The 27,050-nt window shown below is 38.6% G+C and overlaps 1 protein-coding gene across 1 annotated transcript; it reads left to right on the top strand.

The window, feature by feature from the left end:
* The first annotated feature begins 764 nt into the window (after nt 1–764).
* CLPTM1L (CLPTM1 like) lies at nt 765–27,050 on the top strand. The gene is made up of 17 exons (XM_066560517.1): nt 765–987; nt 1,858–1,958; nt 3,294–3,483; nt 4,245–4,387; nt 6,302–6,380; nt 10,183–10,300; nt 11,714–11,808; nt 13,364–13,448; nt 14,783–14,886; nt 16,233–16,298; nt 17,317–17,367; nt 17,986–18,068; nt 19,858–19,892; nt 20,178–20,233; nt 20,316–20,360; nt 23,433–23,548; nt 24,772–27,050. The coding sequence occupies exons 1-17, from the start codon at nt 814–816 to the stop codon at nt 24,854–24,856; spliced, it is 1,626 nt and encodes a 541-aa protein (XP_066416614.1). The 5' UTR covers nt 765–813; the 3' UTR covers nt 24,857–27,050.

Raw genomic sequence — 27,050 nt, 5'->3', positions numbered from 1 at the left:
GGATCTGTGATTGGTCTCATGTGGTTGTTTCTAATTAATGGCCAATCACAGTCAGCTGGCTCGGACTCTCTGTCCGAGACACAAGCTTTTGTTATCTTTCTTTCTTTTTCTATTCTCAGCTAGCCTTTTGATGAAATTCTTGCTTCTATTCTTTTAGTATATTTTTAATATAATATATATCATAAAATAATAAATCAAGCCTTCTGAAACATGGAGTCAGATCCCCGTCTCTTCCCTCATCCTAAGACCCCTGCGAACACCGTCACACAACCTAAACGCGCACATGCAGTTTAAGACTTTTCCTCTCATCCTGTTACCTGGGAGAAGAGGCCAACCCTCCCCTGTCCGCAGCCTCCTTTCAGGGAGTTGTAGAGAGCGATAAAGCCCTGCTAAGACCCCATTTCTCAGGCTGAACACCCTCTGGGTGCTGCTCCACATGGGACTTGTTCTCCTGACCCTTCACCAGCTCCAGTGCCCTTCTCCGGACTCGCTCCATCAGCCCGGCGTCCTTTGCTCCGGCCCCGAGCGCGGCTCCCTCCGCTGCAAGCCCGGAGCGCTCCCGGCGGCGGGCCCGGCACACAGCGCCCCCTAGCGGCTCTCGGTGCCGGCGGCCGCGGCCGGGCGGGGGTGGGAGGAGGGGGCGGTGCCTCCCGCGGCCGCCGGAAGTGACGGACGGGCCGGCGGGGCGGGGTGGGCGAGCGAGGCGGGGCGCGGTGGGCGGTGCGTGGGGGATGCGCGAGCGGCGGCGGCGGCGGATCCCGAGCGGGGCTGCGGCGGGGGGCGGCCGCCGCCATCGCCATCGGCACTGTCACCATGCTGAGCCGCAGCTCCTTCACCAGCCTGGTGGTGGGCGTGTTCGCCGTGTACGTGGCGCACACCTGCTGGGTCATGTACGGCATCGTCTACACGCGGCCCTGCCCGGCGGCGGCGGACGGCGCGGCCGGGGGATGCGTCTGGCCCTACTTGGCTCGGAAGCCCAAGCTTCAGGTGAGCGGGGTGGGCACCGCCCGAGGCACCGAGGCACCGCCCCTGCCCTCTGTCCCTGTCCGTGCCCTCTGACCCCGCTTCCCCCCCGTCCCTACTCCCTCCGGGCCCTCTCGGCAGTGCTGGGCCTTGCGGAGAGTTCCCTTGGCTGGTGCGAGGGTGGGGCTTGGCTTCGTGTGTTGTATTGATTTCGTATATCTGCTGTCACACACGTTAGAGCAGCGTTGCGGAAGAAATGCTGGGCCTGTTTAGTTTATAGAAGTCTTCATTAATTCATATAAATATGTGAGAGGATGGGTGCCAAGGGGATGGTGCCAGGCTTCTAAGTGGTGCCTGGCGACAGGATGAGGAGTAATGGCCATAAACCATAACACAAGAACTCCCACTTCAGTGTGAGGAAGAACTTCATTAAGTTGAGGGTTGCAAAGCACTGGAACAGGCTGCCTGGGGAGAAGGTGGAATCTCCCTGTCTGGGGACATTCCAAACCCATCTAAATGTGTTCTTGTGTTACCTGCTCTAGGTCACCCTGCCTTGCCAGGGGCATTGGACAAGGTGATCTCCAGAAGTCCTTTCCAGCCCTGACAGAGACCCTTTCCTTTATTGACAGGATCTCTGGTTCTCTGAAATGGCTCCACTTCCTTCAACTTCCAGAACAGGTCATCCCATTAAGATGTATTTAGTGGCTGGCTGTGTTTCTGTCCCCAAAAGGAGCTGAAAGACTTTTTTTTACACTATTTTCTTTCCCTGTGTATACAGCCTTCCTGCAGCTGGGAGAATTAGTGAAGCTCAAAGACAGACCTGTACTCTGAATGTAGATACGCATTAATTTATTTCCATACTCGTAATTTCTCTGTGCTGTGTTTTGCTTTCAGTTAAGCGTGTACACTACCACCCGGTCAAGCATTGGTGCAGAGAGTAATATAGATCTCGTTTTGAATGTGGAGGATTTTGATATTGAGTCCAAATTTGAAAGGTAAGGATCTGGTCTAGTAGTATCCAAGGTATCAGAGTTCTTTGTTGAATTCTGAAGTGTGCATCCTACCTAGGAGTTACATGGATGGAAGTGTGCATGAAGCCAAGGTAGATTTCACTATTGGTTAGCTTGGATCAGCGTGCTGTTCTCAGCCATATAGGCAAATGTTTTGCAGAAGTGTGCCTTGCTCATAATAGTAAAATTTACTTTCCATTGAGAAAATCTAAAGACAAATATACCTAGAAGTGCTTGAGACTTGCCTCTAAGCACATAGGTAGGACAGTGGCTACACGTTTTGTTTTGTCCTTAATTGCTGTGGCTTCAGTCCTGGAACAGGACTTAGATGTCAAGCCACATTCTCCTTTCATGTATTTTAGCAACATGCTCTTCCATAACTATTTGTCTGCTAAAAATCACATGGGAAAACCTTATTTTCTAGTCTAGGGTTTGGGGATCTTCTGAAGCAATATTGGTGCCAAGACTGTGCCCTTAGAGAAATTTTTTAATAGAACACTGCACTCTGCATATGCCTCTGAACAATAAAAATTACTGGAACTACTTGTTTTGTTCTTCAGATTTGCTGTCTCACTTTTGTTTTGTTTGTTTAAAATAATTGCCCCGTTCTTGACTCTCTTATCGTAGTCTCCAAGATTATTTCACTCTCTTCATTTTCTGTGACTAAAAAACTTGTTGGTTAGAGTTTAGGTCATATTGAACTTCTTCTCTGACAGACCTTATAAGAATTGTTTTACTGAGAGGGTCTGCTAAGGTATTGAAAGTATTCAGAGCAGAATAAGGTGTATTCCTCTACAGGAATAGAGGAGGCATTATGCAAGGGTGCAAGTAAGATGATTTCTTGGCTAGTACAAGGGGAGTGACTTCATGGTTTGGGGCTCCAGTTTAGAGTTCTCTGCTTGGCATGCCTTAGCTGAGAAGTTACTTTATTAATGCAAAGTGCGTGGCAAAACTTTGTGATTTTCTTTTTAAACTTTGTATCGTGTATACGATCTGTGATGCATCTTCAGCACACGAAGGCTGGTTTTTTGCAAGTGCTGTCATAATTTTGGCCCTGTGACCTATCAGTAGAGGAAAGCAACAAAAGAATTGATGATGCAGTCCTATGTTATCTAGGGCAATAAAGTTGGGAGTGGACAAAGGTTAAACTATCTTAATATAATAGTAAATCTTTGGAAATGCGTACATTGTGATATATTGTATAAAAAATTACCCCATCCAGCTATGAAACATGTTAGCCAGAAGTAATTGTGTCTAGTAATAGCAAAATATTTCAGCATGTGCTATGTCATCTCATAATATATTTATTTTGTATTTTAGGACAGTGAATGTCTCTGTACCAAAGAAAACCCGAAATAATGGCACATTATATGCATTTGTATTTCTTCACCATGCTGGCATTTTGCCTTGGCAGGATGGTAAGCAGGTGCATATAGTAAGCCCTCTGACCACGTACATGATCCCCAAACCAGAAGAGATTAATTTGCTCACTGGTGAATCAGCCACACAGGTAGGTGTGTGTCCCATCTATGGAAGAGCATCTGCAAAATAAGTAATTTATTTTATAGACATTTCTGGTGTTAGTATCTGCTGTGCTTGCATCATTAAACTAAGGATGATAAAACAGAAAAAAAAATCAAAATCCTCTTCTTAATTATCTTGCTAATAGCAGACCACTCAGCAGAGCAGATGCAGAGCTCTTTAAAATGCTGGCTAGTTATTTAAATACTATCCTGGTTAACAGTAATCACTTCAAGGATTCATTGCTTTTGGTAGAAACACTGTATTGCTCTGTAGCAGCATGGTGCTGCTTTCTATAGTGAATTGAATTCATTTGAAATAATATGCTTTGCTGTTGTAAAATAGTAGAATAAGATATGAAGACAAACAGATAATGTTTGGTTGATCATCCTTTTGACTGTTTTGAAGTAACATCTGATTACTGTTTAGTCCTGATTTCAAAGTGATTTCTTCTCACTAGTATCCACAATCCTAAGGTATGAAGGTTAATTAGATGAATATTCCTTCTTGATGAACAAGGCTGTGAATGGACACTGAAGTTTTTCAGTGTCAGATTGTGGTGGGCCTTTAAAATCCATTCTGTTGTATTTGAGCAAAAGACTTGATCTTGTCAAAATTAAGGTAAATTGTTTCTTAGCAGGCTTCTGGTTTATGATATAGTTAATGACCCTCTGGATTCTGTGAGTTAGATTATTAGCTTGTTCAAAATTGTGTTGGTTAGCAGTATGCATTTTTATTCTTTTTTTTAAGCAAATTGAAGCAGAAAAGCAGCCCAATGCCCTGGATGAACCAGTCTCTCACTGGAGATCAAGACTAACCTTAAATGTCATGGTGGAAGATTTTGTGTTTGATGGATCATCGCTCCCTGCTGATGTTCACCGCTACATGAAAATGTAAGTTGATGACTTAATTTTGTCAGATATGGTATTTATAAACTTATGTCACATTTCTTCAAAAATCTTCCTTGACCTTCTGTAGTACTTAATGTTTAAATTGGCACCTAGAGACAAGGGCAGATGCTCTTAATGCTTGCATTTTGGTAGTGACAAATTGCTGCTAAGATACTATGTACTAGAAAGCCTTACTGCACATACCTGGTTCCTGGACAGCTCAGAGTTTACAATACTTTTTCTGTGTGGAGTTACTATAGTAAGGCAAAGCAGGACTACAAAGACACAGGTAAAATGCTATAGCAGACCTCAAACCTATTTGTTGTCCTTCTGGCCTTCAGAGCAATTGCCATCCCATGACCCTTTCCAGTTTTCCTTCACCTGCAAGTTACTTGCACAAACTGGAAGTGCTGAAGTGGTACAGCTGATCTCCTAGGAAATCTTTTTTTCTCCCTTTATAATTCACTTTATTTTACTTGGACAGTGTGTGTTCCTATGTTATGTCATTTTCCTCAAGAAAATTCTAACAAACAGGGCTGGGTTTTTAGGCCCCTAGGTGCAGGCAGTAGCTTCTGCTCACAGCTTGCTTCAGTCACTTCCAGTATCAAGCATATAAGTAATGCTCTACAGGCTTGTGCTGCTGTATGTTGATGCCTTTCTCTACCAAGACCCTCTTAAATCCAGAAGTAGTTGGTTAACCAGCAGACCCCAGGGTTCTGGGATAGCTTTCCAGCCAGAATAGGTAGAACCATAACAAGAAGGGGTTGTTGGACTGGGGTTGATGGATGAGGTAGTTTTTTCTGGTTGATTTGCATCAGTGATGTTTAATTATGGCATTATACAGGAAAAGAGTTTTGATATGAAATAACCTGCTGCAATTTCAGTAACGATAGCTTTAATCATAGTTACTACATAGAAATCAAATCACTTCAGTTAAATAACCAAGCACTGTTTCTGAGCCTCAATTTAGTCCTTTTCTGTGTTACTGTTGCACATTGTGCGTTTAGTATGCAGTCTCTTAGCATGCATGGAGACTCTTTTCTTTTGTCAACAGCTCAAGTTCAACTTTCAGGCTTTAAGAATCTCCATGATGCTACTCCATAGATTTTTAACAAGAACATCACAGTGTAGATACCTAACTGCCTTTCTAGTGAAGACTTGAAGAATTTGTCTCTGTTAGTGTATTGGGCTAAATAATTTTCCAAGATGCTGACATAGCAACTGCATGTAGGTCATAATTTACTAAGTAACTTTAGAGTAACCAATTTGATAGAGGGCTTGAAGGCTAGGAAGTGATTATTGGATTCATGCAGGTTGATGAGGTGGTATAGCAATCCAAATGAGAGTTTCTGTAGATGGCAGAGAAGATTTCTGCTCCTTGTACAGTCACTGCAGTAGTATCTGACCTTCTCATTTGTGCATCAGCCAGCATCACATTCATGGTCCCATATGGGCAAGAGCATGAGACTGATGTTGTGCCAGGCACCAGTGAGTGGGGGAGATGGTGGGGGGTGTCATGGTCGCAGTAGGAGGGGGATATTTGAAACAAAGGACACAAATATATGGCAGTAAACTTCAGCATGTTTCTCTTCCGCAGACTTTTAAATTTCCCTTGGTCATTCAAAAGCTTCAGCATCATCACAACCAATTTAACTTGTATTTTTATTTGCTTATTCTGTCTTTCTACAGAAGAGTGAAAACAAACAAAATTTTTCAATACCTGTATCTTTCAATGAAAAATTGATTCTGGACTAGTGGCTAATTTCTTGCTGTGTGTTAAAAGAAAATGTGCTTGAAAAGATGGTGGGACATTTCTACATGGGTAGATTTGAAAGTGATGAATGAGTGCTAATTGGAATAAAAGTAGTTTTCTTTTTAGATCACTACAGTTATAAAATCCATGTTTAAACATCCTAGGGTTCAGTTGGGGAAGACAGTGCATTACCTTCCAATATTATTTATTGATCAGCTAAGCAACAGAGTGAAAGATTTGATGGTGAGTAATAGAATACCTTTAATTACATTTAACAGTTTTAACAGTAATCTTCAATGTTGTTTTAAGATTTTCTCATAGGTTGTTTGCTGTAATGAAGAAGTATAAATGCACAAAAGGACTCAATGACCATTTAACCTAATGTGACCTAATGTGGTAATTGCAGAAGCTGGATTTGGGTTTTGAGACTTCTCTCTGCCAGAAGTATCTGTCAGTCACTGTCTTCTATTCCACCAAAGATGTTTGGATTCCATTGCTTTTGCCTTTTGGGTGGATATGGAGGACATCCCTGTAGCAGCAGTAGTGGCAGGACCAGTCTCTTCAGTAGTTTGACTCCCTAATATGAAGAAGTTGTGTTAGCATCCCAGAGTAGATTCTCATACCTTCTAGGCATATTGACAATATCCACAGCTGATAGTGGAGCTACACTTGAGATAAGTCAGTAGCTATTCTCTTATCTCCTCAAAATTAAGATGTGAGTAAATTTCTTGGTGCTGCTGTCTATCATGTTAGACTAACATGAGCACCTGAAAGTTTGGTGTCACAATACATCTAATGATTTTGTGCACTTAAATAAATCAGTACTTTGAAACTTAAGTAAAAGTTGGATGAGATTTCTGGAGATTGCTAGTCCAATGCCTCTTCTTAGAGTAGGATCATGTGGAGTGAGTTTTTCAAGACCTTTTCCAGTTGAGGTTTGGTTATATCCAAGGATGGAGAGGCCACAGCCTGTATGGGCAACCTGCTTTAGTATTCAGTCACTCCAGCAGTAAAAAAAAATTTCTGTATTCAGTTTTTGCCCAACTCTTATCATGTAGGAAATCATGCGATTCCTTTGCTACAGGTTACACATGGCAGTCCCATGTAGCTAAATCATGTTGATCTTAGCAGCTCTTAGTTAAGCTTTGCAGTTCTTTTCAGTTGCCTTGACTGGAATTTGGTACTTGGAGTTACTGAGAACAGGAGTCTTTGGGAATGCCTCAAAACTGTTAAATGAGCACATCTGAATTATGCATCTTCTAGCTGAAAGCCTTTGTAGATGTAAACTTCCCATAAACCTTTAAAATTGTCTCTCCAATTCATTACTTTATCTCAGAGAAAGGGTTTTGTTACTCAGTGTTCAAGAGAATCTTTACAATTTTGTGTCCCTTCCACCCCAGATTTGTACAGCAAATTAAACTCCTGAGCATTTGTTACAAGTCTTGACAGCAGATTGTTTTGTCCAGTATATTTTTAGATATGTATTTGTAATGTCTGTGTTAGTGGTCATTGTCCTTTGTTTAAAGTTTTATCACAGCTTGTCCAGTTCAGTACATTCATGTGAACTTTTATCTGGTCAAGTCATGTACCCTGTTTACAAATAAATTCAGTATTCCCATATTACTAATGACATTCCTGCAGTTGTCATGCATGCCACAGTTAATATTGTTGTAACTCACTGCCTTAGAAAGTCATTAAAGATCCTGGGAAGTGCTGCAAAGACTATTCCACTAAAACCTGCAAACTTCCCTGTCAGCACTGGCTTGTGTGATGTCTCAGTAGTGATTGGCCAAAGTGCTCTCAAGCCCTGCAGAAAGAGTGGTCTTGTAGTAAACAATCTGTAAGAGAGTAAGCGGTAAGTGAAGAGCAGGCATGAATAAGGAGAGAAGGTGGTACAGCTTTTGTGGAGCCAGGTTAATATTTGAGTGTAAATAGGGGCACAGACAGTATCTGTTTTCTATTCCTGACCTAAAATCATGGAGCTGAAGATGTGCTTTTCCTGCTTGTGCTGGGCTGTGTAGATTGTTAACTGACTCTCATTTACATCAAGATGTAGGTCTTCTGTGGTGAGTACTGCAGTCTAGAGATTATGTGTTCCTCATGTTCTTAACGTGCTTGAATGCTGTGGGTTTGGGATTGCACAGAATTTATTAAAGAGATAATTTTAAAATTCATACCACTGAACTTATTTGCAGTGTTTGCACACTGTTTTGTAGTATTGATTAAGTAGAGTGCTAGAAGTAATGATGCTCTGATGCCATACTGCAACAGTAGGTGTATTGCAGGGATTTGGTCATTCCTAGCTTTCAAAGGCTTAACAACCATCACACACATTGAGGTTGTGAGGCACCACTTGTGGGTTTTAAGTTGTTTGTTAAGAAAGAATTCATTCTTCTAATCTTACCTTTATTTTAGTTTGCTTTTGGGGTTGGACAATTCCCATCTCTGTCTTCTGTTGCAATCCAATTTCCTCCCTACAGTCCCCCTAATTCCTCCATAGTAATTCTTTGTCTGTGCAGAGTGCATTTGCCACATGCTGCTTACCCAGGCATTTGCAAAATTTTTGTTTCTTGTCCATCCTCCACAGATAAAATTTCTTTTCCCTTTCTGCTGTAAATGTTAACACTGTCTTTGATAGACTGAGAAATTGAAATTAGACTAACTGAATTACAGGAATCCTTTGAAAAAGAGAAGCGGTGTGGAAGATGTTCATATGGCTTTTGGTAAATGGCTGTAGAATCTTGCCAGCGTTCTCTACAGTCAGCTGTAACCACACTTGATTTTTTGTTCCATTCAGTTCAGAGATCCCTGACACTGTTCTAGTTTCTCAAGCTTTTCTCTCTGCTGTATTCATAAAACTTTCTCAGCTTCCCTTCCTGTCCTTCATGTGCCTGCATGATCTGTCCCTGTCTGAAAAGCTTACAGAGTCTTGTGAGGGTGGTGAAATTGAGATTTGTTTGTACTCACTGGAGGAAAGAGTGAATGGGAGAATGAATGTAGCCCGCAGTTAACATCTAAGTGATAGGTGAGGAGCCTAAAGCCATGTTCTGTGTCACAAGAATCAGAAGCCCATTCACCTCAGTCAGGTGTCAGCTAACTAATTACTGTAGAAACAGATGCAGAGTAGAGTAGCAGGTCTGAGATGGGAATTATGACTGGGAGTAATTAGGAGCCTGAAGCAGCTGATCTTGAACTCTTGCAAAGAGTGCCTGCCAATCTGTCATCCTGGGCTATCCTTGGAAATGTAAAACAGACTGCCTGAACATGTTCTGAGATAGCTGAGATAGCTGCTGAGTATTCTAACATCTTAGAGGACAAGGGGCTTTTTGTGGTTTTTTTAAACCTGTTTGAGAGGTGGGCAAGGATAGCTGTCATGCAGAAGGAGCTGAGGCAATTTAAGACTTTTGTTTTTTCAGCTTAAGTAACATGTAGATGATACAGTAGGATTAGCAGAGATTTAATTTTTGGGGTGCAGAAAGAAAATTTTTGTGACACTCCAGATCCCAAAGTTACCTTACTTAACTTTAGCTGTGGTGTTTTCATTAGTCTGAGCTAGTGGCATCATCTTTCTTCCCCACCCTTTCAATTTCTCTCAAAATCAGCTTCAATGAAGTAAATTTCTGACTGTGGCCTTTGGGATACAATTTTTTGTTGGGTTTTTTGGGGTTTTTGTATAATATTCTAGTTTAGGTAATCTTAGCATGTACATTCAGAGAAGAACTGTCAAAAGAGTTATCTTAAGCACATGTTTCCCACTTTATGCTGCCATCTCAGAAGCATTTGTATACAGGAACAGTGAGGTTGCTATAGGAACTTGAACAGAACAAACTGCTAATTTAACATTTCCTGGAAAAAACACAAAGACTTCAAGCATGATATAGAAGTCCAAGATCTTATTCCCTTTTAATGACAAGCTGAGTTCATAAAATTGTGTGATTAAATTATAGTGTGATACAATCACTTTCTTGATTTTAAAAAATATTAATGGAAGTAATTGTTACCATTTTTCTGCTGTTAAAGATGAAACATTCTTTTTGAAATGCAGGTTATAAATCGTTCAACAACAGAGCTACCTCTTACAGTGTCATATGACAAAATATCTCTTGGAAAACTCCGATTTTGGATCCATATGCAGGATGCTGTGTACTCCCTCCAGCAATTTGGTATGCTTACCTTTAATGACTTTAGGCTAAGAAACCACAACTAACCCCTTAATTAGTTTCTTTTATGTACGTAGTTGATACATTTTTTTTGGATAGCTGGTGAAGAGATTTAATGCTACAAACCTTGTGTTGATTCACCTTAAGTTAAAGATAAAAATATATGTTGACATATGATAGGGAACAAGAATACAGAGGTGAATTAACCATTTTTAAAATGAATTTTATTCGCATAGTACTCTGTAAAAGCATTGGAGGACATAGTCAAGAAGAGCACTTTCACCATGGGTTATCCCTATCATCCTGGAACAGAAAAGTTGGATCAGTGGTACATAGGCTTTGATATAAGGTATTCACAGCTGCTCACTGTAGCCATATATCTGCAGAGAAACACAGGCAGGCCATATTAAGTAAAATCCAACTGCTTCTCCTTAGTTCAGGCATATCTAAATTAAAGACAGTTATGTCTGCTAAACGTAACTGTCGTGAAAGAGTCAAGTAATTGCTTGCTCAGAGTTTGTGGAGGGCATTTGTCCACCATCACCTCTTCATAATTTTTTGTGAGCCTCCTCAGAATTGAAGTTTTCATATTCCATGCCCTGGTTGTTGTGTGATAGACACAGATACCAAGACCTCTCATCTCGAGTGTACCTCCTGTGCCTGGAAAAAAGGCCTGTGTAAGATGCTGCTTGTTCCCCCTACGTATGTAGATAGTGAAACATATCTACGTATGTAGATAGTGAAACAAATTTTCTTATTGGAGTAATTTCTGGAGCAGTCAGATTAGTAGAAAAACTCCAAAATCACTTGTGAATGGCCATGTACTTGCTGTGATGGCAAAGTAAGTTGATGCTGCACGCAAGGCACCATTACCATAAATGCAACATTGTGTATTTTCTGAGAACTGTGGACTTCGATCATAATGTTGCATCTATGGCCATGTTTCTCACTGACTTTCGTTGTCCGTTGCTGTGTAGTCCTTTTCTTATTTTTCAGCTTTTGATGTGAAGCTCACTCTTCCTGTGTATCAAACTAAAGTTCAGAGGTCGATTTGTAAAACCTTTTTTTTTTACTTCCTGCTCAGCCAAAATTATTTAATGTGTCTTCCCATTTGTCTGTCAGGTGATCAGCTTAGGTTGTAATTACACAACATGTTAAAGGCACATTACAAAACACATTGTAATTACATAAGTCAAAGGCTTGTAACTGGTGGGGTTTGGGCTTGGGCAAGACAAATAACTTGCCAAAATATAGGTAGATTAGGATTTTACCTATAAAGCTTCCATCATGTTTTGGATTTATGATTCCTTAACAAAACTTGTGCAGGTGACATTAGATTCCTTTCACGCTGGACTTGAGCATAACAGCAATGAACTGTCAGGTACTTCTTGCACAATGACTTGTTCTTTTTTGTAGGGTTTTCAGAAAAGGATGCAGATGAAGTAAAAGGAATTTTTGTTGATACTAACTTGTACTTTCTGGCTTTGACATTCTTCGTAGCAGCGTTCCATGTAAGTGGTTTTAGTTTTTAGGCAGTACATAATATGGGGGGAAAAAAACCGGGGGAGGTGTGTCTGACTTTCAAGTGTTCCATTTATTAAGAATTATTCTTGAAAATAGTAATTTCAATAGAGCAGTGGAAGCATTATCTGGTACAAAAGTCAGCTATATTTCCAATACAGAGTTAATATAAAAACCTTAAATAAGGCAGACATTTGAGATAATTATACAGAAATTAACAGTCTTGACTGAAATATAAAACATTACCTTCATTATCACTTTTTTTCCATTGTAGTTGAACCAAAGCCCCTAGAATTAATATGCCTGTCAACATTGGTTTAAATTTTGTTGACTTCTCACAAGGTTCATCACTGCAGTAGCATAGCTGGGGCACCCTGTATTAGGGTTTGAGTCTCTGACTTCTAATCCCTGCAGAAATTTAGATCAGCTGATATTTTCTGAAATTGCTTCCAGAAATGTTCCTGTAAAGTGTGGAGTGCTCGTGATTATTTTTTTGTTTTCGTTTGTCCCTTTTTTAGCACTGGCTTAAATCTGAACCTTGATTTTAATGAACAACTTTTTTTAGACACTGGGAATGTTTTTGTAATCTACAGTTACACTCAACACAGTTCCCATACTCCGGGAGAGATAAGAACTTGCCTGGAATGCTACGTTTCTTTATACTTACATTGCACACAGTTAACTTGTTTGGAAAGCCTTAGACTTCCATGGCATATTAATTTAATTTTTCCACTGTGATCATCAGATTGCAAGGTATCTGTAGACTAGGATAAGCTTTTCTGATACTTCTTTCTTTTGTGTATCATTTTCCCAAATAATAAAAAAAAACCCAAAAAACCAGAAAAACCAAACCAAACAACAACCCCCTTCCATAAACAAACAAACCCCACAAAAACAACTGAAAATTTCCTCATTAAAATCTACTGACCAAAGAATTTCTGGAATCTGTTTGATTTTTTTTTTTTTAGACACTGAAGGCTTAAAGGAAATATCAGAAACTATACTGAATGAAAATACTGAAGAAAATAAAAAAGCTTCCTACAAATTGAATTCTAAAATGTCCTGGAAGTTTAGGTCAACTTAGTGACAAAATACAGAGGAAACCTGGCTTGCTGTATTGTAGGATTTTTTTTTCTAAACTTTTGATATTAATCAAATGTAAATTGACTATCAATCCAATACTGAGCATTTTTAGTTTAATTTACTATGCTTTTCCCTGTGGTGTGTGGTTCCTCAAGGTCCTTGTTCTTCACCCTCAGTGATGAATTATCCTGTATTGGGTCTCTGGCTTGCTTTACAGGACACTAATCTGGGCAGCATTGCAATGGTAGTGTTTGAAATTCATCCTGTCATTTTACATTGCTTTTAGAGCCTGGGCTTCTACAACTTTTCTTTTTCGGTTTTATTTGTGAGTCTTAATTTTCATTTCTGAAGCTTCTAAAATGGATTTTTTTTAGTACATGTTGAATGCATTGTTAGCATTTTCAGTCTCTCATTAGTGTATGTTTCAAATGAGCAAATGAGTATGTTTCTGCCTATTTGCAGCTTCTCTTTGATTTCCTTGCATTTAAAAATGACATCAGTTTTTGGAAGAAAAAGAGGAGCATGATTGGGATGTCTACAAAAGCAGGTATGGACTAGAATGCAAAGTGTTGTCTATGTGCTGTCTATTATATGGTGTGTGTTTTCAGTCTTGCTCTAAGTTAACACTTTGTAGGTTTATAGAGATAGCCAAATGAGATGGTTTGTGTACAAAGAGATGGCTAACAGGCTACACAGATGGTTCTAACTTTGTTAGTTCTGTGCTCAGGTATCACTTGAATTTAAGCACTTGTGTCACTACTGAGGTTTGACTGTCTTGGAATTGGGAATTAGATTAATAGTGAGTCAGTTACCATGTTTTCCTTACTGAAGGAACAGAGAAGTACTTTGAGAAAAGAATGAAGAGCAGAAAAAGTTCTGTGGGTGGAGAGAATGTGCTTTCATGAGTAATGCTGTTCTGCAAGTCCCTTGTGTTCCTTGTAGATAACTACAGGTTCCAAAATATTTGTGGGTGGAAAGTCCTGTATTGTAATGCTCTTGTTTGATTTGGGCTTTGATGTAAACAGGAGCAATAGAGGCTCCTGCGGTGGGGGGAGGGGGAGAGCATGGGAGGGTTGACTTGATTTGTGTACAGGAAAGATGAGAGAAACATAGTGATCTGACATCCTGCCAAGCCTTCCTAGAAACAGATGAATAGCTTTTTTTCCAATCTTGATTATTAAGCAAAATTGTAAACCTGGAGTCACTTGACCTCTGAGACTATCCCTAATTCTATCATATTTATAGATAGATTAAAACAAGTAAGGAACATCAATACCGGGGGGGAAGGGCATTCTAATTTATGATGAACAATATGCTTTATCATGTGGAGAATCCATCTATCATTTTTATGAGTGCATTTGTTTTTTTAAAGCAGTTGTACTGCTCTTGGCATGTGTATGCCAAAGTGCTTATAAAAATTCAAAACTGTCCATGGAATTTCAGAAATAAGAGTCAGTTGCAGATTTGAGCCCAGTAAAGTCAAATTCAAAAGACTTTAACATTTACAAACAATAAATGAGTCTCAAATACTGACATTATATTATCTCACAGCCTTTCAGCTTCCAGGAGACAAGCATAATGAATGTGGCTCCTAATTGTACTCACATATTGCTGAATTGCTTCAGTACAGAAATCTTCATTAAATGTTCCAATTTTTGTTCATCTCCTGTGATAAGGATTGCATAAAATGTTCTTGTTCCCTATTTGCCTAGAGATCATTGGCTGTTTCTAGGACTACTAGATATATCAAGATGTACACAGAAGAAATTCATACCTAAATTGTGTAAGACAGAATAGTACCAAATAGACCATTAGTCTTCTGTCATCTCAGCTGTTCATTTAAATATTAATAAGCCTTCCATTTTCATGTTTTCTGTCTAGTGCTTTGGCGGTGCTTTAGTACCGTGGTAATATTTCTTTTCCTTTTGGATGAACAAACAAGTTTATTGGTACTGATCCCAGCAGGCGTTGGTGCAGTGATTGAGGTGAGTTCTTAAAGCTGTAGCACCAGATACCAGTATATGCAGCAACATCCATAGTTTATAGTAGAAAAATAATGCTAAACTAGTTACTGGAAAATTCTGGTGTAGCTTGCATGTCCTTGGCTTTCAGTGACAGAGAAGATGGTGTCCCTTGATCAAATAACTAAATTGGAAGTATCTGTTTTTTCTGGGATGGGCCAACTGATATTGCAGAAACCAAACAGTGATTCTGAGGTTCCACTTATCACATCACCCAATAGGCCTCACTCCTGGCCAAGCAAGTATAACCATGTCAACAAGCCTGCATGGAAGCACTGTCAAAGAGCAGGCTGTGTGCCCACAGACAGTGCCAGGACTGAGGTGATTGGGGAAGGAGGACAAGGAGGAGAGTGCTGCCTGTGTGCATGATCCAAAAGTCTGCATCTAGTCAGTGGGTTGCAGGTAGCACAGCTGTCTCAAAGTGACAGCAATCTCAGTGACAGTACATCTCAGAGGAATTTGTCTGCTAGGAAGAGCTTTTTCACAACTTGGACTTAACTCCTGTTTCTCATGCAGTGCTAATAGTGACATTGAATTGATTCTGTAAGAAATTATTTTCTCACTTGTACCAAAGATAACAGTAAAGAACTGTCGTTACACTATTCCCCTTTTTTTTTTTTTGTCTGGAATATATGGTGGGTGAGAAGAGAATATTGGTGTATCTAAAGTTAAGCAAATTAACTTTGTCCACAAAAAGCTTCAGGGAGTGCAGCTCTCCTGGGGACCTGCATTGCCTAAGTTGTCAAATCTGTATAGCAGTGTGGGTACATGAGTAAATTTTCAGGTGAACTGAAACTTCAGGTTTATGTTAGGGTCAGGCTGTTACAGCTGTACAGTAAGTAACCAAATAATTCAGCAGATTCACTGATTTTTGCTTGTAGTTCACTACTGAAATGTAATGACTATGTAAGTGCCAACTTAATCCCTGTTAGGAGTTCTGAGGCACTTTCATCAAAGGCACAGAAAAAAACTTGCTTGGCAAATGACTACTGGAATTCTAAATGCCTGACCTGGGGTTCATCTCGGTGCTAACCCCACTTAGGCACTACCATTCAGATATCCTGGAACGACTACATTACTTCACTTAAATTACATCATCTGATAAAGAGACTTAATAGTGCAGGCTCACAACATTGTACTTGTTAGATTACATGGCATTTGGTTTGTGTAGACACAGGCAGTGTGTGCTGCAATCAGGATGCTACTGCTTTATGCAATAGGTGATTAAAATAAGTAATCTGGAATCCCTCATAAGATGTTCCTTTGTGTAATAATCTTTTATTTGCATTTTTTGGTTTTGCTAATCACAGCTCTGGAAGGTGAAGAAGGCCTTGAAAATGACAATCAGGTGGCAAGGTTTGAGACCCAAATTTCAGGTATAGTAGACATTGCTCTGTTAATGATTACACTCTTGAGTCATCCATCTGTTTCCAGGTTACCGTGCATCTTGACTTCTAGTGAAATGAAGAATTTTTTTTAATTATAAAAGTTTCCTGTGTACATCTCTCTATGAATGGCTTAATCCAATAGCAGGATGAGCATTTGCAAACCTGTTTCTTTCTTTGAGTTCTTTAGAAGAAGCAGCTATTTGTATGTATTTATGGTGCAAGAAACTTCAGAACTTTTCTGTCAGTTCTGCTTAATCTTTATAGGTGGGCTGTGCTGCCACTGTGTTGGAAAGGCACACTTAAGTGACATCATGTTTTGAAATAAGAAACTGGCTTTTTCATGAACCTGTAGCGTAACTTTTCCATTGTGGAACTAACAGAAGATATGGCATGTTCTGGGGACAGTACACTCTTAGATGATTCTTCTGGGTAAAATGAAGTGCTGAGATTACAGAAAATGCAGTGGCAAAGTGCAGTCTCTACACTGAAAGTTTATCTTGCTGGTAGAAGAAACAGTTGTCTAATATTCAGTATTTCTGCACAAGAAGTGCTGGGGTTTTGTGCTGCTTAAAGTCTGTGTCTGGAGTGACTGGTGGCTTTGCTTGTTCCTATGTCAAGGAACTGTATTGAAGCAGGCAGAATTTCTGGACATGTGGAGGTAATCCATAACAATGATAATCCATGACCTCTTCATGGTTATGGTTTTTCATAAATGCTTCTTGTATCTGACAAATTTCTAGCTACTTGACTTTGCTTTTGCTTTGTGAATTCTGCTGTTTCAACGGCATTTCTCTAAGCAAAGAAGTCCTGGAAGTTTGGTATAAAATGTGAGGTTAAAAGTTAATCTTTTTGCCTACACCATATTTAGTAGGCTGCACAGGACTAATATATGACTCTCCTATATAGAAGCTTATAAAAGCTTTGTTACCTGCTTAATGTAGAGAGTTGGAGAGCAAATGCTTTCCCCTATGTTCTGATGTGATTATGATTTTCATATGTGTTGCAGTTTGGTGCATACAATGACTCTGAAAAGAAAACCGAGGAATACGATGCCCAGGTAAGAGAGAATCCTATGACTTGTGATCTACAAAGTCTGTAAATGTCACCTGTTGATTGACTTGTTTTGCTCTTTTTTTTCTACAAGTGTATTTTCCACATCTTCACAGTTGTCAAGTGGATCATCATTGTGTAGATGATCAGATAGTGAAGATTCATTCTGATAATTTATGAAAGGAAACTGTGAAATAGTTCTTTTGGTTGTTGAAACTGGTTGAGGCATTGCTCTGAGAAGCATTACCACTCAAAAATTTGAAAGCTGATATTTGTACTTGTTATTTTTACTGAAAGAAAGTTCACATGGTTCCTGTTTTTCGAAAGGAATTGAGCATAAGTGACAACATTGGTGTTAAGTAGGAAGCTACTTGTAGAGACTGATCTTTGCGCTGTCTCTTGGTGCCAACGCTCTGAGGTGATTGTTTGTCTGAATTGGGCTTTGGAATTTTCACCACCACCACTAGAAGTGGAAGCATAGTAGAAATTATAGCAGGCATTGGGGAATAGGAAAATATTTTCAGGAAAAAATTATGTGGCTGTCTTCTTTTCATGGCTATTTAATGCCATGAAAAATTTGTCCGTATAGAATGTGAACTAACAAACTATTTTTCTTATCCATTAGGCTATGAAATACTTGTCATATTTGCTCTATCCACTGTGTATTGGAGGCGCAGTTTACTCCTTGCTGAATGTCAAATACAAAAGGTACTGTAACTCTGTAAAGGACCTTACAAGGAATTGAAACATTCCCCATTTTTTCTATATGGTTATTGAAATCAGTTGTTAGTTTGATGCATAGGCCAGGAACTAGAAACTTCCTTGTCCTATCTAAAGTTGAAGAATATAGATTTTTTTTAACTTCCTGTAAGCCGGCTGTTGTATTTCACAGGTTACCTGATAATTACTTTAACACAGAATTCAATAGCTTGCATACATGTCAATCAGAAGAGGAGGAAGAAAGCTACTATTGACGTTCAGAGGGCCAGTTGGTGATAGGAGAGATAAAAGGAATTCAGTGCTTGAACCTGTCCAATAGCAAAAAGAAGCAAAAACCTTCACAAAATAATTTGGTTTGAACAACAGGCTTCTTTGTTCCTAGATATGATAGCTATGATGGCAAGCAAGCAAAAGCATTTTTTAGAAAGGGCTCTTTATTCCTTTAGAGCCATGAACTTCCTGCCATATAGTAATACTTCAGCAAGAGCTGGACATTCAATATTTCATGAACAAATGAAACCCTTGTCACCTTTCACTCAAAATAGCTGGTTGGTTTTTTGTTGGAGAGATGCAAGCAAGTGTGTAGCAATGAGACTTTGTTGTAGGAAAATCCTGCAAACACAAGCATGGTGAGGACATGTAGGCATTTTTTAATAGTCCTTAGACCCAGATGGGGTGGGAGAAAACAAGCAGTAGTAGTTTTTCCTAATGTTATTTTAAGCTGTTGCTGCATAAATGAGCTGTAACACTCATACTAGAAACTAGGGCAATTTCTGGGCTATTAGAAAAGCATATTTTTCAAAAGGTTCTTGTCTTAGTAAGCAGCTAACAAATATGCAACATTTTAAAATTCTGCTTTTCTGACAAAATTTTTGAATTTTTGAATTTATTTCAAAATACTGTATTTCAGGTGTTTTATGAGCTGCAGCTTAAGGAAGTGAAGGCAATTCATATAATAGAATTCTTGCCATTGTTAAATCAGTAAGGAAATGTGCCAGAACAAATAATTTTAGCAGTGGATTATCCTTTAATCTTGGAGGCATTTTCTGATTCATTCTTTAAATACTTGTGGATTACTGAAATGCTGCTACAACTGTAATGTTGCTATTAATGTGACAGTAACACAGCAGTGCAAGTTTAATTTTAAATTACATAACCAGAGTGTGACAGTTATTAGCTGTTCTCAGAATTGCAAGCAGGAGTATGGGATTCTGTCATTGTCTGTAGCCCTACCATTATTTTGTTAGGATTGTGCTCCATTGAACATCTGGGAAGGTTATTAGATGTAAAGAGGGAAAAATCTAGATTCCTTGTATTTACTTTTTTTTTTAATACCTACTGTTGTGGTTTGCACTGAATGGTACTTGTTAAGGCCTTACTGTGCCATATTAAGTGACTCTTTAATATTTAGAACACAGTGTTATCTTTGCAGGCCGTAATACAGTCAGGTTTCAGTGAACAGTATTAACCTACACAGTGCACATATCTCATGTCAGTTATCTGATTATCAACATAGATGTCTTAAAATGGTGTGTAAAAGTATAAAACCAGTTGATAAATCTGTCAAAACTTCTTGTATGGACTGATAAGTATATTTGCTTAAACTGCCTTCTCTGGAGCCCCTCCAGGGAAGGAAGATGTGAGGTATTTAGTTCTTGTGATGGAGAAATTTATAACACAGCTGTTTCTTGGAGTAGTCATGTGGTGTACAGTGATGTCTAGGATGTGTTATAATTTTGGCTGAAGAGGAATGTAACTGTACTGTCTTTGTTTGTAGCTGGTACTCCTGGTTGATTAACAGTTTTGTCAATGGTGAGTCCCTTCTGTTCTCTTTTCTATACATATTTTTTCAGATGAAAGCCAGGACTCAAAAGTAGAATATTAACTGCTGTTCTTTGGATCAGTGTAATACAGATCAATAACTTATTACTAAATTATCACGGTGATTGAAAAAGGGAGAAGAATCAACCCAAAGTGAACAAAAGAATTAGATGCATCTTCGTTCTTCAGGGGGAAAAAATGAGTGAAATTAGTAATTATGGAAGTACAGTCGTGTGATTAACATCTGTGCGTTTGTTTTCCATATTTCATCTTCAGGAGTGTATGCTTTTGGATTCCTGTTTATGCTGCCCCAACTATTTGTAAACTACAAGGTAAGATTGAAAAGTGATGAAGGTCTACTTTTCTAGTATCTTCTTCCAGACTTGATTACAATTTGATACTTTTTATTTCTAGATGAAATCTGTTGCACACTTACCATGGAAGGCTTTCACATACAAAGTAAGTAAAGCTCTAATTTAAAGTTGTGTGCAGTCATTTTGAAAATTATTTTCTGTAAGAAAAAGCCTAATAATAAATAGCTTAAGGATGGCAGTACTTTTTTTGTTTTAAGAACTAAACTTGTTTGCAACCGTCCTTAAAATAAAAAACCACGTTGATTTTCGTTTTTCATAATGACTTCCATATGATGAGAAAACTAGAACTTGCATCCTAGTTTTTATGATAATACTGCTTTTTGTACTGTCAGCTGTCTTGCATGAGTGCAGATGTTGGTACTGCAGACAAATGTATCAGTCTCAGTTAAATGCCTTATTTTAAGAAGGTGTCAATGCATCACTGGCAAGGAATAGTTGCCAAGAAACAGTTAGGAATGCTAAAAGACCTTATTTTGGCAGGTTCCAGGAGCTACCAGAGGCTGAAGTAATGTACACACTGTTCTGTGCCAGGGTGGTAATTGTGAGCTTCTGGGCAAATGTGAGGGGGGATTGTTCCATGGGGGAAGAGCAGCTGCACTGTGGTGTCCCCACTGCCTAGACTGCCCTGGTAAGGCAGTGCAGTGCTGCAGCCAAGCTCAGTACCAGAACTTGGAGGGGAAGGTGAGCTTATTTAAAACCAAAAATCAGCTCACTAACCCTTTGATAGCTGCATACACACATGCACCCATTCGTGTGTCCAAGTGGTTTGTGTGGTACCCAGACACCAAGATGATAGACCCAAGTATCCCAGTCGACTCTCATATGCACAGATATGGATAACAAGGGAAACCCACTGCTGAGTTCTCACGTCCCCTATGTTCTCCCTCAATTAGCAACTCTGTGCTAGTTTTGTTCTTGTACCCCTAAAGAGGTGATAGTGTTTTGACTATCATTTCCCACCAATCCCAGTCATTAGAGTTTTTGTACTGTGCTTTGTTTTCCTGATCTTTGTGTCCTGAGAAACCCTGGCTGGATGTGCTGGAATCATCAAGGCCCTGATGCCATCACCATGTACCCTTTTTATTTGTGCATCCACTCATAAATGCGTTCATTTTTCCTGTGCTGATATATTACAATTATCCAGAACATCTGTACTTTAAAAGGAGCAGTGTTTAAAAACTGCTCAAGAAATGGTGTCCAATTCTGAACAGAAGATATGGGACAAAAGAACTAAAACATACATGCCTAAAGAGACTACAAAGCCTTTTCCATTTCTAGGAGCCTATAGCAATTGTCCAACTTTCTAGTGCCTTCTGTTTTTAAGGAAACAGGGTGCATTGAAATGTAGCTGGTAGCAGAATAGCAACTAAGCAGTGTTTGATGTGGAAATAGAGACAAAAATAACAATAAACACAGTATTTCAGGCATATACTAGGCAAATCAGCGTGTTTCTTAAGAGGAGGGAGCAAAAGGTATATTACTGAAATAATTTCACAATTTTACTTCACCAAAGAAAATAACTGAGCAGAGACATCAGCAGTTAAATAAACAACAGAGGGAGGTTATTCAAGCAAATAACCTTTAAATCAGTACAACCTTGCCTTTTCTTACAGAGCATTTATAGTTCGTGTTTAGATGCCATAGGCTATCCACAACAAAGGCTTGTGTGTGTAGAGAACGAAGTCTATTTTTGTTTTCAATTATGTTTCATTTAGACATTTGCTTGCTCTCTTCTTCACTTCAAGTGGAAAGAGTCTGAGGGTTCACCTGTGACCATTGTTTTAGAGAGCTTTGTTGTCTTTTTTCCTTAATTTGAACTCTGACTTACCAGTTTCTGTGGGTTTTATGTTTCATTGTTAATAAAGAGTACCTTTAAGTAAGGTAATCTCAAAAGAAAATTATCCATTCCAAACACTATCAAATGGGCTGCCTTGGTGCATTCACTTGCAGTGCCTTGTGAAGACTGCCTGTGTGCCTGAAGGATGGAGCATTTAGCTTTTTCTTCCGATTGTTATTGTAGGATCACTCACCTGGGTGTTGACTTGGAAAGGCTGTCTTTTCCAGCTTGCCAAGGTTTTTGGTTTTGTTCCATGACAAACATTTGCACAGGCTTGAGAAATACCAGCCATATTCCTCATTCACTTCAGACTGATGGATTTGTTTTGACCTGACAGAAAGAGCTCTCCTGTTGTAACTAAACTCTAACTGGAGAGAGAACTCTCTCCTGTCCAACACCCCCATTTTCTGCCGGTATTTTCTTCCATCATATAAACATTGGTTGATTTTGTAGAGTGAGTTTTGTGTTTACATCACTTGCACCCTTCTTATGGTATGGATTAGCATACAGCTTGCTAAACTGAAAGGAGCCATGTTACTGACTCAGTTTGTTAACCTAACAGTGAATATTCTTTGCTGGGTTTGTTTCCTGATGTTTTCAGTGAGTTTTAATAAACTGTTTTTTGAAACAGTTTATTGCAACATGAGTAGTAGAGCTGGTGCACTGTAAGAGTTGATGCGTACACACTTCCTGTAGCCAAGAGCCAAATCCAGAGGAGTTGCCTTTTGGTTAAATTACTTTTCATTATTGCTGCAGAAATAGAGCCTATAGTACACCTAGTTGATTGGAATTGGTGTAGAAAATTATCCATCCGTTATTCAAGACATGGTTACTTCCAGGAAAGCACTGAAAATATTTTAAAGTCTTTCCAAGGCTATTAAGTTAATCTTCTTAAAAGCAATAAATTAACAAATTTTTACTCAAATTTCTACAGAAAACGAAAGTGAAGTGACATTTTGTACATCTTGTCATTTGAGTAATGGATGAACCAAAGTGTGGGGGTTTTTCCAGTTCCTTTTGAAGTTTTCTCTGAAATTGAGTATGTGTTTTTTCCCCTCCCATGACAATACTCTCACTTACCTGAAACAGTCCTACTTCCTTTTTACTTGTAACTTCTGGTCTGTAGTAGACAGTATGTCTTCATTAAAAGAAGGCATTTTAAAGTTTGCATTAATTAGTTTTGCAGCATAACTTTTAAGTGTTATAAATATGGAGGAAGTCTGTGTTCCCACAGAAAAATATAGGAAGCTTCTAACTTTGTATGACTGATGACTTCCTTTCTTCACAGCCAACTGAAGTATACTTTTCTTTTATCTGTAGGCATTCAACACCTTTATCGATGATATATTTGCTTTTATCATCACTATGCCAACATCTCATAGGCTGGCATGCTTTAGAGATGATGTTGTATTCCTGGTCTATCTCTACCAAAGATGGTATGACTTCCTTTAATATTTGTTACAGTTTTTACAAAGCTATAGATGGTTGCATTAAGAGGGTTGCTTTTGTTGCTATAAAGAGCTGTAGATTGGGATAGACTTGGAGCAGAAGCTTTACACTATAATAATGTCTAGTGTAGTATGGGCTGGATAATGTTAGTTATGTATATGCCTAGTAAAGGGAATGGTGAGCAGGGCACCCTGTAAAGGAGATCTCAATACAAATAAGAGGAACTAAACCATTTTCCCATAACTGACAATAATCCTGGACATGACACAGAGTAGTAAAAAGATTCCTCTTCTCACAGTACTCAGAATTTTTGTCAGTTACCCCTTTTCCCTCCCCACAACATCCTTCTTTTCACCGGATTTGGAAGTCGCAAATCCTCCCACCCTCCAAAAAAAAAAACCAAAACAAAAGAAAAACCAACCAAAACCTACAAAAATAAAAACCACAAAAACAAAACAAAAAACCCCCCACAAATCAAATGTGAGACATAAATACCTGAAGTTAGGGAAAGGAGAGAAATTTCTAAGCTTGTATTCACCTTAGCAGTTTTGAGCTTCTAACCCTTGCTGAGGGCCACATCTCCATATGCTCAGTGTCTGAGGCATGTTCTCCAAGGTGCTCTGCAGGGCAGTAGTGAAAGGTGTTGTGTGATCGGGGACTGCCCTGCTCTGCCTTTCTGTTTACCTGGTTTGCAAAAACAAGTTATCAGGTTCTCTTGTAAGTTGAGTACCTGTTGAGTTTGAGATTCTTTGAGTAACTAAAATCAGGTAGGGAATAAAGCTATATGCACTACTTATGAAATATTGTTCATAGTGAAGTTACAGAAAGTGTATTTTTGTTTCCAAGAATAAGCATTTTTGTTTATTGTTATTTTTGTAGAAATTAAGTGGTCAGCAGCTTCTGATAGGGGCTGGGCACTGGTTTCAAGTTTGACAGATGTCCTGGATTGCTTGAGGAAAGACTCCAGCCAAGCTTTAAGGGAGCTAGTACATCTCTTAAGAGGTTCTGTTATGAGACAACTGGTTGAGTCATATTGTGAAAAAGCTGATATGTCTGTACAAATCTTTAAAGATGTTGGGGTTTGCCCCAAATGGGAATAGAGAATATGATGACAAATAAATTAAGTTTTAAAATTAGGCATCCTAGAACTACTTAATTCCTTCAGATAGGAGGCTGTAATGTAACTAAAGATTTGGGTTTTTTCTTCCAGGCTTTATCCTGTGGATAAGAGCAGAGTAAATGAGTATGGAGAATCTTATGAAGAAAAGTTTAAAAAAAAAGCTCATAGAGAATAACTAAGAACTGAAGAAAATTCTGACCCCTGGACTCTTCCTCGTTTTGTGTATTACCTGGTCTTAAGGAAGGAAAAACTTATTAATAAGAGTATTTTTAAAGCTTAAGACAGAACTACATGGACAATACATCTTCTATATTGCCAAAATCTAGTTTTGATACCCTCCTCTTTCAAGACCCTCTTCGTCCTCACAAGGTCTACAGTCTGCCAGATGACGTTATATAAACGTCCTGCATTTCAGCTTCTCTTCAGTGAAAACCTAAGCATCCTGACCATTTTAATTAAGATCCAAATCTGTGTTTTTAAGACAACTCATGAACTGAAACTGTAGTGCCTGTGCCACTAGGCTATGAAAACTGAAAAAACAAGACCCTGTACTACAGCAGAATCAAGAATTATTGCCAAAGTGGAGGCTGTCAAAAATAAAAGCTATAATATTGGATTATATTCTACTTAAAAATCATTCTCATTTGATAATGGAGATAATGGAAATTGTAGAAATTGTGAATTCCTAGCTAAAAAGATATATTGTTGGAAATATAGGATAAGGTAGATGGCATTGTTAAACTTCAAATTCTGCCATGTTCTTGGCCTATGATATGACAGAGGGTTTCAGTTTTCTTAAAGTGAATTAAGGTGTGAAAAAACTGTAACATGATTTCTTTTAATATGTATGCGAGTTCATAGAAATCTTTCTGTATTGTTGACAAACCTGATTTCTTGGCATAGAGGGTATTCATGTAATGCAAATCATTGTTACATGCTGGGAAGATCTCTTAAAGCTTCTTAAATTCTTCATCATTTGGTACCACAGTGACCTACTAGACCAATTCTGTCATGTTTCAAAGGGAATAATTCCTCAGTCTTTTCCTCTCTCCCTCCCTGCCCCATCCTATTTTTTACATGAAACACACATCATTCAAATATAATTATTTTGCTCACGTACAGGTTCAACAAACTACATGATGCAGAGAAAAAAAATAACCTGGTAAAGAACAATTCATACATTTCAATTTAAAATCTGTATTCCATGGGAATGAAATTCATTAAGGGAGGCATTTTGATCTGTTTCTTTCAAATTTGTAAACAATAATCAGGTTGAATTGTTATACCAAAATACAAACTCCACAGCTATATCTAGAAACCACCTCTAAAAATGGTTAGAAAAATTTTTTAAATCTTCAAAGATTTTTAAAAGTAAGTTTCTTAGTAACAGTAAAGAAAATACAGAGTGCATTCCTTTCAACAGCAAAAAAAAAAAAAAAAAAAATTTAAGAAATCCAAAAGGCAGAATTCTAGTTTCCAATTCTAGTTTTGCTTTGGTCAGTAAGTTTACAAATAAACCATAATGATCCTTAAGTTTATTGAATTGCATGCTGTTTGTGCAAGGCTGTTTAACTTCAATTTGTCATGAATTGAAAATATCCATACAGGTCAGCTCCTGTGGTCTGTAACTACTTGGTGAAGTGGATTTTATCCAGTTCTGGTACTGCAAAAGTCTGAATGTATAAATATTTGGGTCCAAAAAGATAAAGAAGTTTGCCTGACTATTGTGTTTTGCTACAGACTACAGCCTTTCCTGTACTGAAATCCTCCTTACACACTGCTGACAATGGAAAGGAGTCTTGAAGTGAATATTTATCTCCTGTTAAAGGCTCTTTATGCTGTTAATTGTAACTACAGATTATTGACTTTAGCATTAAACACACCTAAGTAAGTCTATGCAAAACTGGGGCTGCATTTGCTGTATCTTGTACCTGTTTTGAATTTGTTTGGAATGAGCTCTTTACTGTTAAGCAAACTAATATTTCACATTAAGATAAATGCGTGTGAAAAGTTTTCCTGATGTAAAGAATGCATATAGCACATTCCCTTTTTGTGCCATTTCAAAAACAACCAAGTCATTGGTTCTTCTAGAGGAGCTTCTCAAAGTCCAGAATACCGTATTTGGGTATTTCTGATGTTTCCTGGCTCATTTTTGTACACAGAAAGATTTCTTTAGCACCTTTACATACTGTGAGTTTCCTGGTCTTCTGTCTTGCATTTCTTGACACTGACCTCATGATATTCTCTACAATAGTCATAAAGCATATAAAATTAGAACATTTTAAGTCTAAGATGAGCAAGACTTTCCTGTTCAAGTCATTGTTTTATGCATTCCATTTCCAAATAAAAGACTTGGCATACAGGATAAA

This window comes from Molothrus aeneus, chromosome 1 (genome assembly GCF_037042795.1).
Source record: "Molothrus aeneus isolate 106 chromosome 1, BPBGC_Maene_1.0, whole genome shotgun sequence".
Lineage (NCBI taxonomy): Eukaryota > Metazoa > Chordata > Aves > Passeriformes > Icteridae > Molothrus > Molothrus aeneus.
Note: the sequence above shows the minus strand (reverse complement) of the source record. Positions and strands in the feature narration are given on the sequence as shown.

Bases quoted from the DNA above. Each gene is read 5' to 3' on its own strand.
- CLPTM1L (XM_066560517.1), top strand. From the start codon at position 814: ATGCTGAGCCGCAGCTCCTTCACCAGCCTGGTGGTGGGCGTGTTCGCC. The intron at 13,449-14,782 runs GTATGGACTAGA...TTTTCTGTCTAG, and splicing joins TGGGATGTCTACAAAAGCAG to TGCTTTGGCGGTGCTTTAGT. The intron at 23,549-24,771 runs GTATGACTTCCT...TTTTTCTTCCAG, and splicing joins GTCTATCTCTACCAAAGATG to GCTTTATCCTGTGGATAAGA.